Source organism: Polyodon spathula, chromosome 6, assembly GCF_017654505.1.
Source record: "Polyodon spathula isolate WHYD16114869_AA chromosome 6, ASM1765450v1, whole genome shotgun sequence".
Lineage (NCBI taxonomy): Eukaryota > Metazoa > Chordata > Actinopteri > Acipenseriformes > Polyodontidae > Polyodon > Polyodon spathula.
In genome coordinates, this window is record NC_054539.1 from 16,805,751 (window position 1) to 16,821,338 (window position 15,588).

A 15,588-nucleotide genomic window follows, 5' to 3' on the forward strand; every position below is an offset into this window, starting at 1 on the left:
CATTCTCTGCAGAAATTACTCACACTTTTTATTGTGCATAGTGAGGAATTGGAACTGCAACAATTGTGACTTTTTTATTCTGTGTGTCTTTATGAACTAAGTAAAATTATATTTCATCCATAAGTACATAAACATGGTAAGATATGGAGCAATATAAAAATAAACTAGGTAAACATTTTGACTTAAAGCATTTTACTATGAAAGCCACCAGAAAAAAAAAAAAAACTTGATATCTGTCAAAGTTTTGGATGTCTTAAGAAATAAATCTTGATATGTTACTATTTTAGAGACTTCAGTTGCAGGACTTCTTTTTTATTTCCATAAATATTTTCACTCCAGCTGTAGTCTACAACTGTAACTAACTGTAAACTAGGCCATTTTATGAACCAACACAGAAAAGACAGCTCTACTGAGGGCAGATAAAAGGGTCCAGCTATTAATTATGAGCAGGAAAGCAATGCAAGTATATAGTGGCATTGCTCTGTTTATGTTTTGAGCATCTTGAATGCTAATCCTTTTGTGACATGATCAATAAAAAAGGTGTCAAAGATTAAAGATGTTTTTTTTAATATACTTTAAAAGCCAAAGCCTATCTGATATTAAACATATTTCTTTTTCTCTAGGTAATACATATTGGAAAATGAATTTCAGTCAAAGTGGGATCTCTGGAAGCACACAGTTCTGTTATGAATCTACACCTGGGTCATGTCATAAAATCACCCTTCCAATCATTGCCCGTGTTCCACTATACTTGTTCCTGGGGGCAGTGATCACGGTCACGGTTTGTGGAAACCTGTTGGTCATCATCTCTATAGCACATTTCAAGCAACTTCACACACCCACACATTTTTTTATCCTCTCTCTGGCAGCTGCTGACTTTCTCCTGGGACTATTTGTACTGCCCCCCAGCATGATCCGATCAGTTGAAAATTGTTGGTACTTTGGGGACTTATTTTGCAAAGTCCATGCCAGTACAGACTTCACACTTTGCACAGCTTCCCTATGGCATATGTTCTTCATTTCCATTGACCGCTACTATGCAGTGTGCCATCCTCTTAGATACAGAAACAAAATTACAGTATTTGTTACAGTTAACATGATATTCATTAGTTGGACCTTAGCTGCAGTTAGTGGATTTGGATTAATATTTCTAGAATTAAACAAACAAGATATAGAAAATTCATATGATAATCCTGACTGTATAGGTGGTTGCTTTTTAGCTCTAAGTGCAGCATCAGCCATTATTACATCTTTATTATTTTTTTACATCCCAGGATTTGTTATGATATGTATCTATCTTAAAATATTTCATGTAGCAAGAAGACAGGCCAGGTCAATTAGAGACACAGAACTCCAAAGGCAAACAGCTGAAGAAAAGAAAAATACAGCATCACTAAAGAGAGAAATGAAAGCTGCAAGGACCCTGGGGATAACAGTGGGGGTCTTTCTAGTCTGTTGGTCACCAAGTTTTATATACTTTAATGTGGATCCTTTCATTAATGACTCAATTCCATCTATTTTAGTAGATGCTTTGGTCTGGTTCGCTTATTTAAACTCAGCGTTTAATCCTTTTATTTATGCTTTATTTTATAAATGGTTCAGAAAAGCATTCAGAGTTATTATATCTGGCAAAATCTTTCAAAGCAATTCTTCCAGTATACAATTATTAACTAACTAATGGAAGTGTGTGTGTGTGTGTGTGTGTGTGTATATGTGTGTGTATATATATATATATATATATATATATATATATATATATATATATATATATATATATATATATATATATATATATAGAATTGTTCTTTTAAAAATGGCCCGTGTTTTTGTTGACGCACCCTGTCTTTTATGGAACTGTTTAAATTACAAAATGAAACATTAACTGCCACTGTTTCAATTTGAGCATTTTATACACTAAGAAATCTACTTGGATTGCATCAAATGCTTATTTGTAATGGTAATCCAAGCTGATTCCCCCTTTCTGTAAAATGGACTAAAAAAATATAAACTGATCACATTTTGTTTGTAAGGATTATTGAGTAATTTTTGCTAATAGACGTTAATAAAAAAAAAATAAAAAATCAAAACCAGATTTAAAAAAGAAATGCTGTTACCTCTGTTAGCATAATCATCTTCTACTTATTATTCCAGTATAACCTTGAAGTTACTAACATTAGAAATTAGCTATTATGCATTTGTGTTTAATAAAGTAAGGCTTTAACAACCACAAGCTGTATGTAAACCTCTTTTACATATTTCTGTTTTCATTGGCCTTTACATCTATTACATACATTTTTAACATATTCAAGCAACAATAACCTAGAATATATTTTAATAGCACTTCCCATACCCAACATTAGCAGTTCTAGTTTGAAGCATACAGTTGAAACTGGGTTGCACTGCACTCTATTTGCTGTAGCTTTTATAGACATTTTACTTCACTGTTCTTGTATATACGTACACATTAAAGAGAAATGTAACTATAAAGTATTAACTTCCTTAAATCCGTCTTGGTTTTTGTAAAATATTTGTTCATGGTAATAGAGCTGGGAGATTTGCATTGCTCTTTATTGGTTAATGAGCTCCATGGCTGTGCAGCTGTTCTGTGAGATGCCAAACCACTTTGCTTTTGCTAAATCTGTGTATCTGTGTTTTGATAAATGTTGTAAATGAAACCTGATTTTGTACTGTAAAGGCTCAAACTATTAAAATGTATAGCTGTGTTGGATTGTTTTACCACTATTGCAAATCTATTTTGAATGTAATCGTTTGCAGTAAACAGCCATAATCAGCATGAAAAACAGATAATGTAAAATATAAGTGATTAAACAGGAGAGATGATGTTCAAAATATTTAGGGAAATGCTCTCAAAGTACCTTATTCTAGTATATTCCAGTTCTAGTTCTAAAATAATCATGGTTTAATAAAGTATTTGGTCCTAACAACTGTCCGGTTTTAATTAACCCTTTCACTAGTGAGTTTTCGAATGTTTTGATGGGCCCACTGGAGTGAGGTTTTTTTTTTTGTTTGTTTTTTTCATAATTTTTCATATTTACACTCCTCACATCGACACATTTGTTAGTAGGCCTATTAGGAGTTTATTACACAAGAACAATATGTAATCAACTATTTCTTACAGTAAATAAACAAGACAAATAAATATTAATCGTTATTTTGTCATAGCGAAGGGTTTCGACAAAAATAATTTCAAATACATCAACACTACTAGCAATCTAACAACTTAAGTATTATTTTGAATATATAGTAGTATATGGTGTTCTTTAAGTTCTCTAGAATGTAAATAATTTACAATAAAATAATACTTACAGTGTTACACTCAATCTTAGAATTTTGTCATTGAGCAAAATACAATAACCATTTTGCAATTTGAAAACAAATTACAAAATGGTGATTGTACTTTGCACAATGTCAGGAATCTAAAGTTGAATGTAGAAATAGTTTTCAATTAACACAAAACAAACTTGTTCAAGTTTTGAAGTCTTCTGAACACCTTTATTATATTCTTTTTACATTTCTACAGGAAAAACATTTTTATCCTTATATTTTTAACATCTAAAAATTGGCCCCTTTTATAAATGCAAAATATGAGATATATGATAAATATATTGCTTTATGTATTTAAATAATATTTAAAATACATAAAGCAATATATTTATCATTTATATCTCATATTTTCATAGAGGTATAAAAAGGGGCCAATCTTTAGATATTAGAATTATAAGGATCATATTTATTTTATTTATCTTTCCATATGGGAAACATTTAACAACATAAATGACATTTTAAATATAATTTTACCCCAAAGTTGTAACAATTTAAACAATTAATAATAAATAATAAATGTAACACAGGCCCAGACCAAATCAAAACTTTGACCAACCCGCTAATCGCAAATTGCAAGCCTCTGCAAGTGATGGGTTCCCTTTGGGTTAGGTGGAATATCCCTCTGACAAGTAAAAAAAAGTCGCCATAAGTACCAGGCTTGTAATTTGTATGAGGGTCAAAGTTTTGATATGGTTTTGTTATTGCCACTGCTGCTGCTCCTGATGTTTCCTCATTGCCTACAAGAGGTGCTGCTTCCTTCCGCCTGCCCGATCTCGTGCATTTCTTAGCCACAGCATGGCTACTGTCTCGATTTCTGAGCCCTGTGCTGTTTTTGTCGGGGGATTCCGGGGTACAGCATCTAAAATATTAATTTAACAACATTTTTAAATCCAGTCACCTTCCACAATGTAACTCTAATAACTTTGTGTCCACAAGGTTTTGTTAGAGACAATAAATAAATAATTATTAAATTAAAGAAATCAGACTTATCAAGTCTACAGAATTGGGATAGCATCTTATCTCATACTCCCATTCATCTGTAAGATTAACTCACACATTTTGAAAAAATATGTAAAGATGTAAAATACACATGTCTCCAGATAACAACAATATCCATGGACTCTGTCAACTTCGACTTAAATTCAACAACATATCTAAAGTTACCATTCTGACCTAAAAATACAGTGTAATTCCCCCTACCAAACACCAACCCCACATCATCGCCTCTCTCTCTCGCCCCCACACGTACTTCTCTGTTTACTTCATAATATTCTTAACATATTATTTAACATATCATGCAGATTTACTGCTCATTTGAAATGCAATGAAAAAAGATCAAATGTTTTTAACTAATGTTAAGGTTCTATAGAGGTAACGTTAAACATATTTAAGAGCATCTCAACAATCGTCACTTTTCGAAGTTTGAGGTCATAAAATGATCTTTTGTTTTCAAGTCCCTTCCAATTGAATTTGGTTGCTAATTCATTACCAAGTAAGGCAGCCATAATTCTGCGGACAGTGGTAAGAACATCCACCCCACCAATAGATCCAAGGAAGGCAGTCAGACAAAATCAAAAAGGTGAGTATTTGGCTTGGGGTTAAGTTAAGAGCTAGAATGACCTGTTACTATCAGCATGCTTGCAAGACTGCAAGTGCTGTGATGTGTTAGTCCTTATATATATATATATATATATATATATATATATATATATATATATATATATATATATATATATAATATATAATCCACCTCATACACTAAAGCAGAATTAAATATTGTTTTTGTATTGTTTTATATTTTGGGTATTATCTACATTTTTTCTAAATTTGTCCCTAACAGTGGTTTGTATAGTATATTTAACACTTTGCAAAGCTAAGTGTGAATGGCTTTAAGCCTTTCATGCATAGAGGTCACTACAGTGGACAGCTATTGTTAAGTGATTATCTCCAAAAGAAACTCTGTTTTGACATCACCAATGCATGGTATCCTCTTCATTGGACGTCTACCGAAATTAAAACACCTGCCATCTAATGGCATTTGATAGGTACTACAAAAAACATAAAGGTGCCAATACAATTGCAGAGGAAAGTTCAGCAGCAGCGAGCACCTCAGGGATTTCCGTAAAATCCTTTTACACAAAAAGAGCAGAGCAGGTAAAAAAAATATATTCAAAGAAAGTAATGTTTAGGGAATAATATGGTATATGTTTTGTTCAAATTCTCACTTTATTTCTTTCACAGTTTATGTTAAACCATATGTCCACTTAAGTGGACGTCATGCAATATTAAGATTAATATTGCACATTAGGCCTATGTTGTTCTATAGGCCTGTGCTAAAAGAAAATTGTAATATAAGAGCTATATATTGCAGTTTTGTCCACAAATAGGCTGGAAGATGGAAAAGCAAAGATAATGATTTTGAAGGAGTGTTGCCTACATATTTAGGAGAGCACAAAGTGAATGTTGAGGGAACAGAGCCCATACACTTCTTTATGCACTTGTTTTCTGATACCCTGGTTGAAGAGATGATCCACAACACAAACTTGTATGCACTGCAGAAAGGGAAGGAATATCTGTCCCTAACAAGCCAAGAATTTCAAAGTTTCCTTTGATAATGATAAATCTGATAATGTTCTATGTCAGATATCCAAGATCCAGAATGTACTGGTCATCGAATGAAGGCCTTCGCCTTGACATGATTGCAAATGCAATGCCTGTAAACAGATTTGAAGAGATTTGTCGGTACCTTCACTTTGCAGACAATTATTCGCAAGAGCCAGGAAACAAAGATAAACTCTTCAAAATTCGACCTGTGTTAGACAAACTGGAGGCATCCTTTAGTAAAGCAGATGATCCTGAAGAGTTCCAGTCTGTTGATGAGCAAATGACTTCCTTCACGGGCCACCTGTCCATCAAGTACTACATTCCCAAGAAACCCAAGCCCTGGGGTTTGAAGGTGTGGGTGAGAGCAGGGACATCCAGGTACATGTATAGATTTGAGGTGTATCAGGGAGCAAGTGGAGGCAGAGGTGAATTTAGTACACTGGGCATGTGTGCTGATGTGGTTCTTCGCCTGTGTGATGACATACAAAATAAAAATCACAAGGTCCTTTTTGATAACTTTTTTTGTACCATCGCTCTCCTCCAGAGGTTACGTGACCAGGGCATCTATGCAAGAGGTACGTGCAGAGCTAACAGGCTAATGGGAACAAAATCAAAGTTGAAGAGTGAGAAATAGCTGAAAGAAGAAGGAAGAGGTGCGTCATCAGTTGTGACCAATGATGAGAACATCACCATTACATGGTGGCTAGACAGTTCAGTGATACACGTTGCATCGTCCTGTGAAGGCAAACAGCCACAGGATTCTACCCAGAGGTGGACCAAGAGAAAAGGAAATGATCCACATCCCTAGACCATTTGATGTCAAGCTATATAACAAAAGCATGGGGGGAGTGGATCTCACGGATCAGTGTGTATCGATGTACCGACACAGACGCAAAAACAGGAGATGGTACATTCGAGTATTCTTTCACTTTCTTGATGTGACTTGTGTAAATGCATGGCTACTGTATCGAATGTCAGGATTCTGTGACAAGGATCTGTTGTATTTCAAAGCATTCATAGCTCAAGCGCTGATCAATGCCGGCTCTCTGGAGCAATGTCGAAGAGGAAGGCCAAGTGAGACACCCTCTCCTTTGAAGCGCAGGGCAGTGTCAAGGGCACCCCCTGAAGTCAGGTTCAGTGTGGGGAATCACTGGCCAAAGCTAACTGATGCAAAAAATGCTAACAGGTGCCATGATGCAGCTTGTACATGGAAAACTAAGTACATGTGCATGCAGTGCCTCAAGCCATTGTGTTCCGGGTGCTTTGCCAACTTCCACACCCAGCGCTAAAATCAGACAAATTCATTTCACTAAAGAGGGAAGGATGGTAACTTGATGCGTATAACACTCTGAAGTAAAAAAAATATATTATTGTTTCAAGAAGGAAGACATTTTTATAACAAACATTTAGGACATTTTTGTTTCTGGGTGAATACATACGTATTTGGACATAAAAAAAATATATTTTCAACGTTGAGGAAATTTTTTTTTCTGGAAAAAAAATAAATATGAGAAAACATTCAAATACATACCAGTTGGAATGGTACCAGCCATTTAGTTTTGCATTTTGTATTACTTTTTTTTCCCAAGTAAAAGAGAAAGACTTTCATTCATAATATGTTGTTCCAAGATAATAGAGACTTTGTTATGTTACAGACTCATGTTGTCCACTCAAGTGGACAGATGTATAACTTCTTAAATTTTGTACTAAAAAAAAAAAAAAAAAAAAGTTTTTTTTATGTTTTTATAGGCCGTGAAGACTAATAAAAACCATTTGAAAAAAAATCTTGTTTAAGGTTAACATAATTCATGCATGAAAGGGTTAAATTTAACCGCTAAACAAGGTTTTGTTAGCAATACATAATTTTGTTTTTAAACTTGCTCTATCAACTTCAGTGACAGGTGACAGTGACATTTGTTTTTATCTAACTCTAAATCTATACCCCCTGAATCATCCGAATCAGAATCTGAATCACTTTCACTATAAGGGAATTGACCATCACTATCAACTTGACCGACACTATAATTCTCACTGAATACTGGAACATCCATTTGAAGGCTGTTCACATGTTCATTATATTCTGCTTCAAATTGGTTTTGTCCATGTACATATTTAATATCTTCTGTCTCTTGGTTTGCTATTAGAGCATTCTTTGGTTCTGACACTGTATTTACAAAAGCAATATCTGAGGAATCACACCCCACGCCAGCAGGTTCAGAAGTAGACAGCTCTTGAAGTATCCCTTCTGTATGCCTGCATTTTGACCAGTAAGAAAGTGATGCAAACAAACGGCTAACCATTTCAGTACTTGTATATCCCAGATTATCTGGAAAACAAACAAATCAGCAACTAATAGCAGATTCACGTGCAGGTGAATTTATTATACAGTACAGTGTGGGTTTTGCATGGGCTGAAAACACAAACAAGCACACAGCGAAATTCAATTCCTTCCCTATCTAATGATAGCTTTATCAAGCTGTACTACAAATTATGGTGGACCAGCATGTCAAAGAAACTAAGTGCTTTTATCGTGTTTCCCCAATCATGGGCCCAGAATGACACTTCAGTATGATTATGTAATACGATTACAAGCTGTTTGTTGTGCTGTTTAGAACTGTATAACCGAATATTGGGAGTTGTTTACAGACCACCTGGAGTTTAGTCATGGACCACAGACTGGGAACCACTGCCTTAGAACAGGTGATATAAAAGGCAGAATAATCTGATTAACATTTTTTTTTTTTTTTTTTTTTTTCCGTTTATTTAATATATAATTTTTCAAAACAGTTTGAGACTGGCAGTCTACTGGTTTTAGACAGAATACCAAACAGTAGGTTTCACTCTTAAAACTTAATTATATGTCTTTGGGTGCACAGAATTAAGACAGTATTTAGAAATCTCTTTGGAAACACTCATATTCGCTTTTTATTCGGCAGTCATTATAAATAGTACAAAATAGTCTGCACTGTAAATGTTTATCACGTTACCATTTACTTCCCACCTCAGCATAATTGTGTGCCATTTAAAATGTTTACAGTATCAAAAACATTAACCTCAGGATACCGAAACAATAGGTATCGTTCCCTTTCAATTTGAAGATGACCAACAACAATACTTTTGGGAAAGTATATCAAAGCTGTTGTGCGGGAGTTTGACCCGACAGCAGATGACGGACATCTCGCTACCGCCAAACTAATCTTTGTGGTGTGAGCATGCAACCTCAAGGACCCTTGTGCCTAATGAAGGCATTGAGGGATCTACCACATTGAATTCTTTGGTGAATGCCTGCCACAGTAGCCCAGCTAGCTGCAGTACAGATATCAGTCAATGAGGCATCTCTAAAGAGGGCCCATGACATCGCTCCTCCTCTGTTAAAGTGTGTGGCCATCCTTTCAGGTTGGGGTAGGCCAGCATTAGTATATGCAGTCCAAACTGTGTCCACAATCCAGTGGGACAGTGGCTGCTTCGAGAAGGCTTGATCCACAGTCCTTTCACCTTGACAGACGAAGAGCTGGTCAGACTGACGTAGAGTTTCGTCCAATCTACATAACATCTCAATGCCCAAACCGAGCAGAAGAAATTCAATCTCCGATCCTCCTCCGAAGAAAAATGTGGGGGATGGAAAGCCTCTAGTTGCACTGATTGATTCAGGTGCAAAGCCGTAACCACCTTAGGGAGGAAAGCGGGGTTCATGCATAACAACACCCTGTTTCCATCATCCCAAACATGCATACAGGAGCTGTGCACTGACAGAGCCTGCAGCTCACTAATCAGCTTAGTGGAGGTGATGGCTAACAACATATTGAGATATTTCAACTCTATAGAATGTATAGGCTCAAACGGGGCCTTAGTGAGAGCCTCCAATACCACATCTAGACTCCACTCGGGGAGGACGTCCTTCCTAGGAGGATGTAGCCGCCGAGCACCCTTTAGAAAATGGCTTGCCAGAATATGAGAACCCAGGGGAACTGTCAACAGGGATGGGTCTGTTGTCACCACCTGACGGCTGTGGATCACTCCCAGCCTTACGCCTTTGTGTAGGTGAGAAGCTTGTCTCCACCAGCATTGGGCTTCCCAGCATATGTGAGACACGGTCAGCCAACGCGCTCTGTCACGTTTGGGGTGTAGCCGGAAGGCACTGAGCAACACTTGGATCGGGTGCATGTAGAGTAACCCCAGTTGGATGGTAGATGAAGCTGCGGCCATCAGACCCAATAGTTTTTGAAACAACACCGTGAGCCCAAGAGTCTGGGGTGCAAGTGCGCCAGTATTGCCCTGGTGTTGTGAGAATCGGTGGGTCTGAGGCCTCAAGCCTCAGGGGCCCTGCTGGGGCTGCTGAAGCTGGGGTGGAGCCTGATCTAAGGCAGTTTAGGGCAGTTCCATGGGAACTTCTCCCAAGCACCCATGATCTTTGCTGGCAGCCCCAAGGGGGCTAGTTGGCGGAACGCACTTTGAGGCAGTGCCTCAGGGGCTATAAGCGCAGGTTTAGGCCGTTAAGGGCCAGCACTTCGGAAAACTACCGGAGCATGGTGGGAGCGTTGCAGTGTCTCCTCCACCACTGGCCCGAAAGTGGCCAGGGAAGGTAGGTGCGTCTAATATGTGCATCCAGGACCCTGGCCTGTGACAGCCAAAGCTGTCTGCTTTACCATTACCACCAGGCTTCTGCCCAGTAAACCAGTCGCCTAAAATATGAGCAGCATACCGGAGACCATGTGCAGCTCTGAGGCTACCTTATTGAGGGCCGCTGTAGTAGGGGGAAAATATCCTGTTGTATGAATTGATGGATGACTCTGATTAGTAGCAGCTCAAGAAGTTTATTACAATGCTTGCAAGGGAAAAGAAGCACGTACATGAACACACCGCAGCAGTAACACGAACAAACTCTCTCTTAGTTTTAAGAGGTGACCCTACGAGGCGGATGGCATGTTGAGCAAGCAATGTTGAGCAGATTCTTGCTTCAGGGCCAAATCCTGGAAAGGTTCGCTCCCGGATAAGGAGTTGTTTTCACTCAAAACTCAGGGAAACAGTTCTGTCTCACACAAATGCAGCAACCTTGAACAGCTTTCCCTAATCTTTTACAAGTGGCTGCATCAAAATCTGGGAGTCACACTGCACTAGAACTCCTCCAAAGCATAACATGGCCAAAACAGTATATGAAAAGGGCAGGTAGGTGCATCTAATATGGCATCATCCAGGACCCTGGCCTTGGAAACAGCACAAAGCTCCTCTGCGCACCACTACAAGTGCTACCAGGGTTTGGCTGCCTCTTCAGGGCCTGCCCATGGCTGAAAACAGAAATGGTCCATGGCATGAAGCAGAGGTTACCAGCACTTGCCCCTATGTGTCTGTGTCAGTAAAAGCATTCTGCATGCATCTATGTTAGTAAATTTGCAATAATACTATTAGCATTTTAACAGTTTGCATAAATAACCTTGAACATTCTCCATAGGGGTTGCACCACTCAGTGCTGGCACTTTATCTATGTATCCTTTATTCAACCAGAACAGTTTTGCACACATTCCACACTTTGTAATCTTCCATTGTTCCTGCACTCTTTGTACAAGTCAAATACAAGTCAATTGCTGGTATCTTTCCTTCCTGTGTTCTTAGTCTCTTTTGTGCAGTGAGCCAGAAAATCAAATTGGCTGTACAAGTCAAAGGGCCATACCACCTTCTTTTTTCTCATTTTCCGTCTTCTGTATCTCAAGGCAGAGGTTACTAGTACTTGCCTTGAAGTATCCTCTTCTTTTAAATCATTAATGCTGACATGACGCCTTGAGTAATACGGCGCTCACATCGTTGACGCCTCGTGACATGTTTCATATGGTAAAACATAAAAAGAATCATTGATAGACTTTACCATTAATTGTATTGCATTAGCTGCATGGTGCATTCCATGTTAACTACTTGATGGAATTCAGTGTTTATTCCATTCATGGTAGATTGGGCTGCCCCACACCAACCCACTAATTCAGACAGTATGTCACATCGGTTACGTGTTCTACTTATTGAAGTAATTGTACTTTGTTGTACGTATTTTTCAAGGTTGCATGGGTTTCGTTTTTCTCTTTCACTCTATTTTAATACAATTTTAATTTGAGGGGCTATTCCCTTGTCATAATAAGCCATTGTGGGATTGGCTTTTCTTCGAGTTCTTCGCAGGGGCCTATTTTGGTCACTGCCTGTGAACACAAAATAGGTTGGGGTACATCTTGGAGTTTCTATAATACAAACAAACTCAATTAGTATGTATTCCTGTGGAGCCATAACCACTGGCTCCATGTGTCATGTCGTCAAGAGTGTCTCACTCCTGGCATAATACCCTCCTGGTGGTAGTCTAATTTGTAAGTCAGTCCATACCGTGGCTTTGTCTATTGCCAAGCTTACATAGTCACTGGCTCTGTATAAGTCATACTCTGGTTGGGGTCGTAGCATGTTCAGTTATTTTCACAAGTTCCAATATCAAAGATTGTCTTTTGTCAGAGGAGCAGCGCCAACAACCTCTGCTTTGATAGTTCTATATAGTTTGGTTTGTGTCTTGTTGTCACAAAGACGGCCGAAGTGGGCGGCGTCAGAACCATTAAAAGGAATGAATACAAAGACAGATGATGTGAAATGATGATGGCGCTTGCTTGCGCTGGTTTATTGCAAAATAAAAGGGTTTAAACAAAAAGAAAACAAGGACACAGCACTCTACGCCAAAACAAAAAGAAACACAAAACAGACTATACAGACAATGATGTTGCACGGCCAGACACACTAACAAACACGGTGAGCAGATAAATAAACAAGTATCGTGCTGGTCCCACCTGCACGCAATAGCAATTGATATTTACTTCGAATTCTCATCCTCTCTCTCTCTCTCTCCCGTTCTCCACTCATTGAACACCCAACCACGAGTGAGTAAAAAATGCAACTATATATACTCTTGTGCTGGGATTCAATTACTAATTAATTATTCATTTGAATCCCAGCACATTAATTAATTATGTGCAACCTCGTGCTCACATAATAACTACTTTAAATGTACGTGAAGTGATGTACAATCCCGTGCCTAAATACAAATATACATTTTAAACACTCGGGTTACACAGACCCGTTTATATCCCGTGTACCAATGATGATACACCAACATTTAACAAACCATATGCAACATAAGAGATAATATACAGAGGGGCGGGCACTTTGTCACACTTCTGTACCCATTGTCCTTGGATGTTTCCTTGAACGCACACAATGGTAGGGCTAGTGAGTCATGTAACAACTTCTGCGCCTCTGCAAGAGAACTACATAACAACAAATCATCAACATTTTTGTAACACAGTTCCATGTTGGTTTTTGTCTAGAGACCTTATTGCCCTTGCCAGACATTGATGGAATACAGTATCACTGGTGAGTTGTGATACCCTTGTGTACACCTTTCACCGTTAATGCGAACTTCCGTTGGTCTTCCGGTCTAATAGTTAGTCTCCAAAAACCATTACTTTTATCAATCACTGAAAACCAGGAGCACTGATGTTACTCTAATTCGCTAAAAACTTCAAATCGAATGAGTCAGTGAGGTCTTCTTGATTATTAAAAGTCATCTGGATACATTGCAAGCCCAGTGCACAAACAATCCACTTATAGGAGTCCAAAACATCTATATGTCCTCCTAAACAATTGAGGTTGATAATATATATATATTATATATATTAATATATATATATATATATATATATATATATATATATATATAATATATATATATATATATATATATATATATATAAAAGAGTATGTGCAAATTCTGACAATATCCTTGGCCTACCTACTGTGTTTTGCCCTCTTACCCTCTTTCTGCTCCTTGAAGGAGACCATGAGCAGCTGCGAGCTCAATGGACTGAAGTGAAGAGGTGAATACTCAGTGTTGGGCTGGAAGGCAGGTGGAGGAGGGGGGGAAGGCAGGACTCCCAACGTTGCAGTGGGCTCAGCTGAGCTGGCTGAGGAAGCCGCTCCCATAAACTCTGTGAACCTCCTGCACAGAGTCCGTGGCTGGGACACTGCATAGATCGAGTAGAACGTCTCATCCCAAGGACTTGACACACAGGAGGTGTTTGTCCTGTGGGAGAAGCTTCCCTCCAAAGGACGTGCAAAGGTGAAACTTCGACATTGTGATGCACGAGCATCTGCACTAGGGGAGCACCAATGCATTGAGGTCTGGGGGCACAGTGGCACTCAGGCTCTGGGTCACCGAGGCACCGAGGGTACCGATGCAGGGTGCGATCGAGTGCCAAGTGTGTCGAAGTACGGAGACGTCGAGGCTCTGGGACCAAAAAGTGCTGAAGTACTGAGTCTGAGACGTTGAAGCACCGAAGGTATCGATGCAGGGAGTATCTGAGCACAGAAGCACTGAGACCTCGAGGCTCATAAGCACTAAGGCTCTAAGGTGCCGATGCACTGAAGACACTGATGCAGGGAGCATCTAAACACCAAGGGCGACGAGGCATCGAGGTTCTGTGGCACCGTGGGCAACGAGGCACCGAAGTGGCGAGGAACCAAGGGTCTGAAGCACCGAGGACCAGGGGCATAAGCACCGAGGTTACTGGGCCAGGTGTCTAGTCTGGACAGCGTGCAATCACACAACCGATGCAGCACGCAGCTTGCAGCAGTGTGAAGCACTGCATACAGACAGTATAAGTCTGGACCACATGCAGTGACACAACCGGAGCAGCGCGTAGCTTACAGTGGCGTGGAGCACAGCCTACAGAAAGAGACAGAAACTATAAATGTGTGTGTGTGTGTGTGTGTGTGTGTGTGTGTGTGTGTGTGTGTGTGTGTTGTGTGTGTGTGTGTGAATTGATTGTATAATAAGCAATATGCTTTACTCTAGGCCCTTTAGTAACTTGTATATTTTGTGATCACTGTACTGCTATATCCATCACCCCACACTACACAGATTATGTTTTGAGCATGCATATTGATGAATAATAAGTGACTAATGCATAAATTCTTCTAAAATACTGCATTGCATTTTTGTACACATTTCCAACAGGTCTAACTTTCAGACTTATTTCTAATATTGAAACAGTATGTGTTATATTGTCTTTTGTAAATATAGCTGAATTACAGACTGAGCATTCTGTAAATATTGTGAAACGAAACTGCTGTTGCACACTATTATTAACCAGGAAGCTCAGTTGCATGGTTGGTATCAAGAGAGTAAGGAGGTGTAGTACTGTTGATATCCATAGGATGCCTGATTAGTAAAGGTCACTCTCATGGTGCCCATTAAAAGAATGACACCCTAATGACCACTGTTTTGTTTACCACTGGAGATGTTGTATCTCCTTAAGGAAAATTGAGGCAATTACATATTTTGTCAAGAAACTGGTGCAGATGCACACGTGGCTGTGGTTTTAAATATGAAACTGTCATGTGGAAAACAACAAGAAATGGAAGCACAGCAGTGGACTTTGAGGTACTGGTTATGGGTTTTCTATTGAAATATGAAATGTGTTGAAAATGGATTTTCAGGAACCTTGACAATTCCAATGTATTTGGTGTTGAAATGAAAAACTAAATAGTAACTTTTTTGTTGACATTCTCTGCAGAAATTACTCACACTTTTTATTGTGCATAGTGAGGAATTGGAACTGC

At 38.7% G+C, this 15,588-nt stretch overlaps 1 protein-coding gene across 1 annotated transcript; it reads left to right on the plus strand.

Moving 5' to 3' along the window:
• The first annotated feature begins 640 nt into the window (after positions 1-640).
• Positions 641-1,678, plus strand: LOC121316512 (trace amine-associated receptor 1-like). Its single transcript, XM_041251545.1, has one exon. The coding sequence runs from the start codon at positions 641-643 to the stop codon at positions 1,676-1,678; it is 1,038 nt and encodes a 345-aa protein (XP_041107479.1).
• Positions 1,679-15,588: the final 13,910 nt, after the last annotated feature.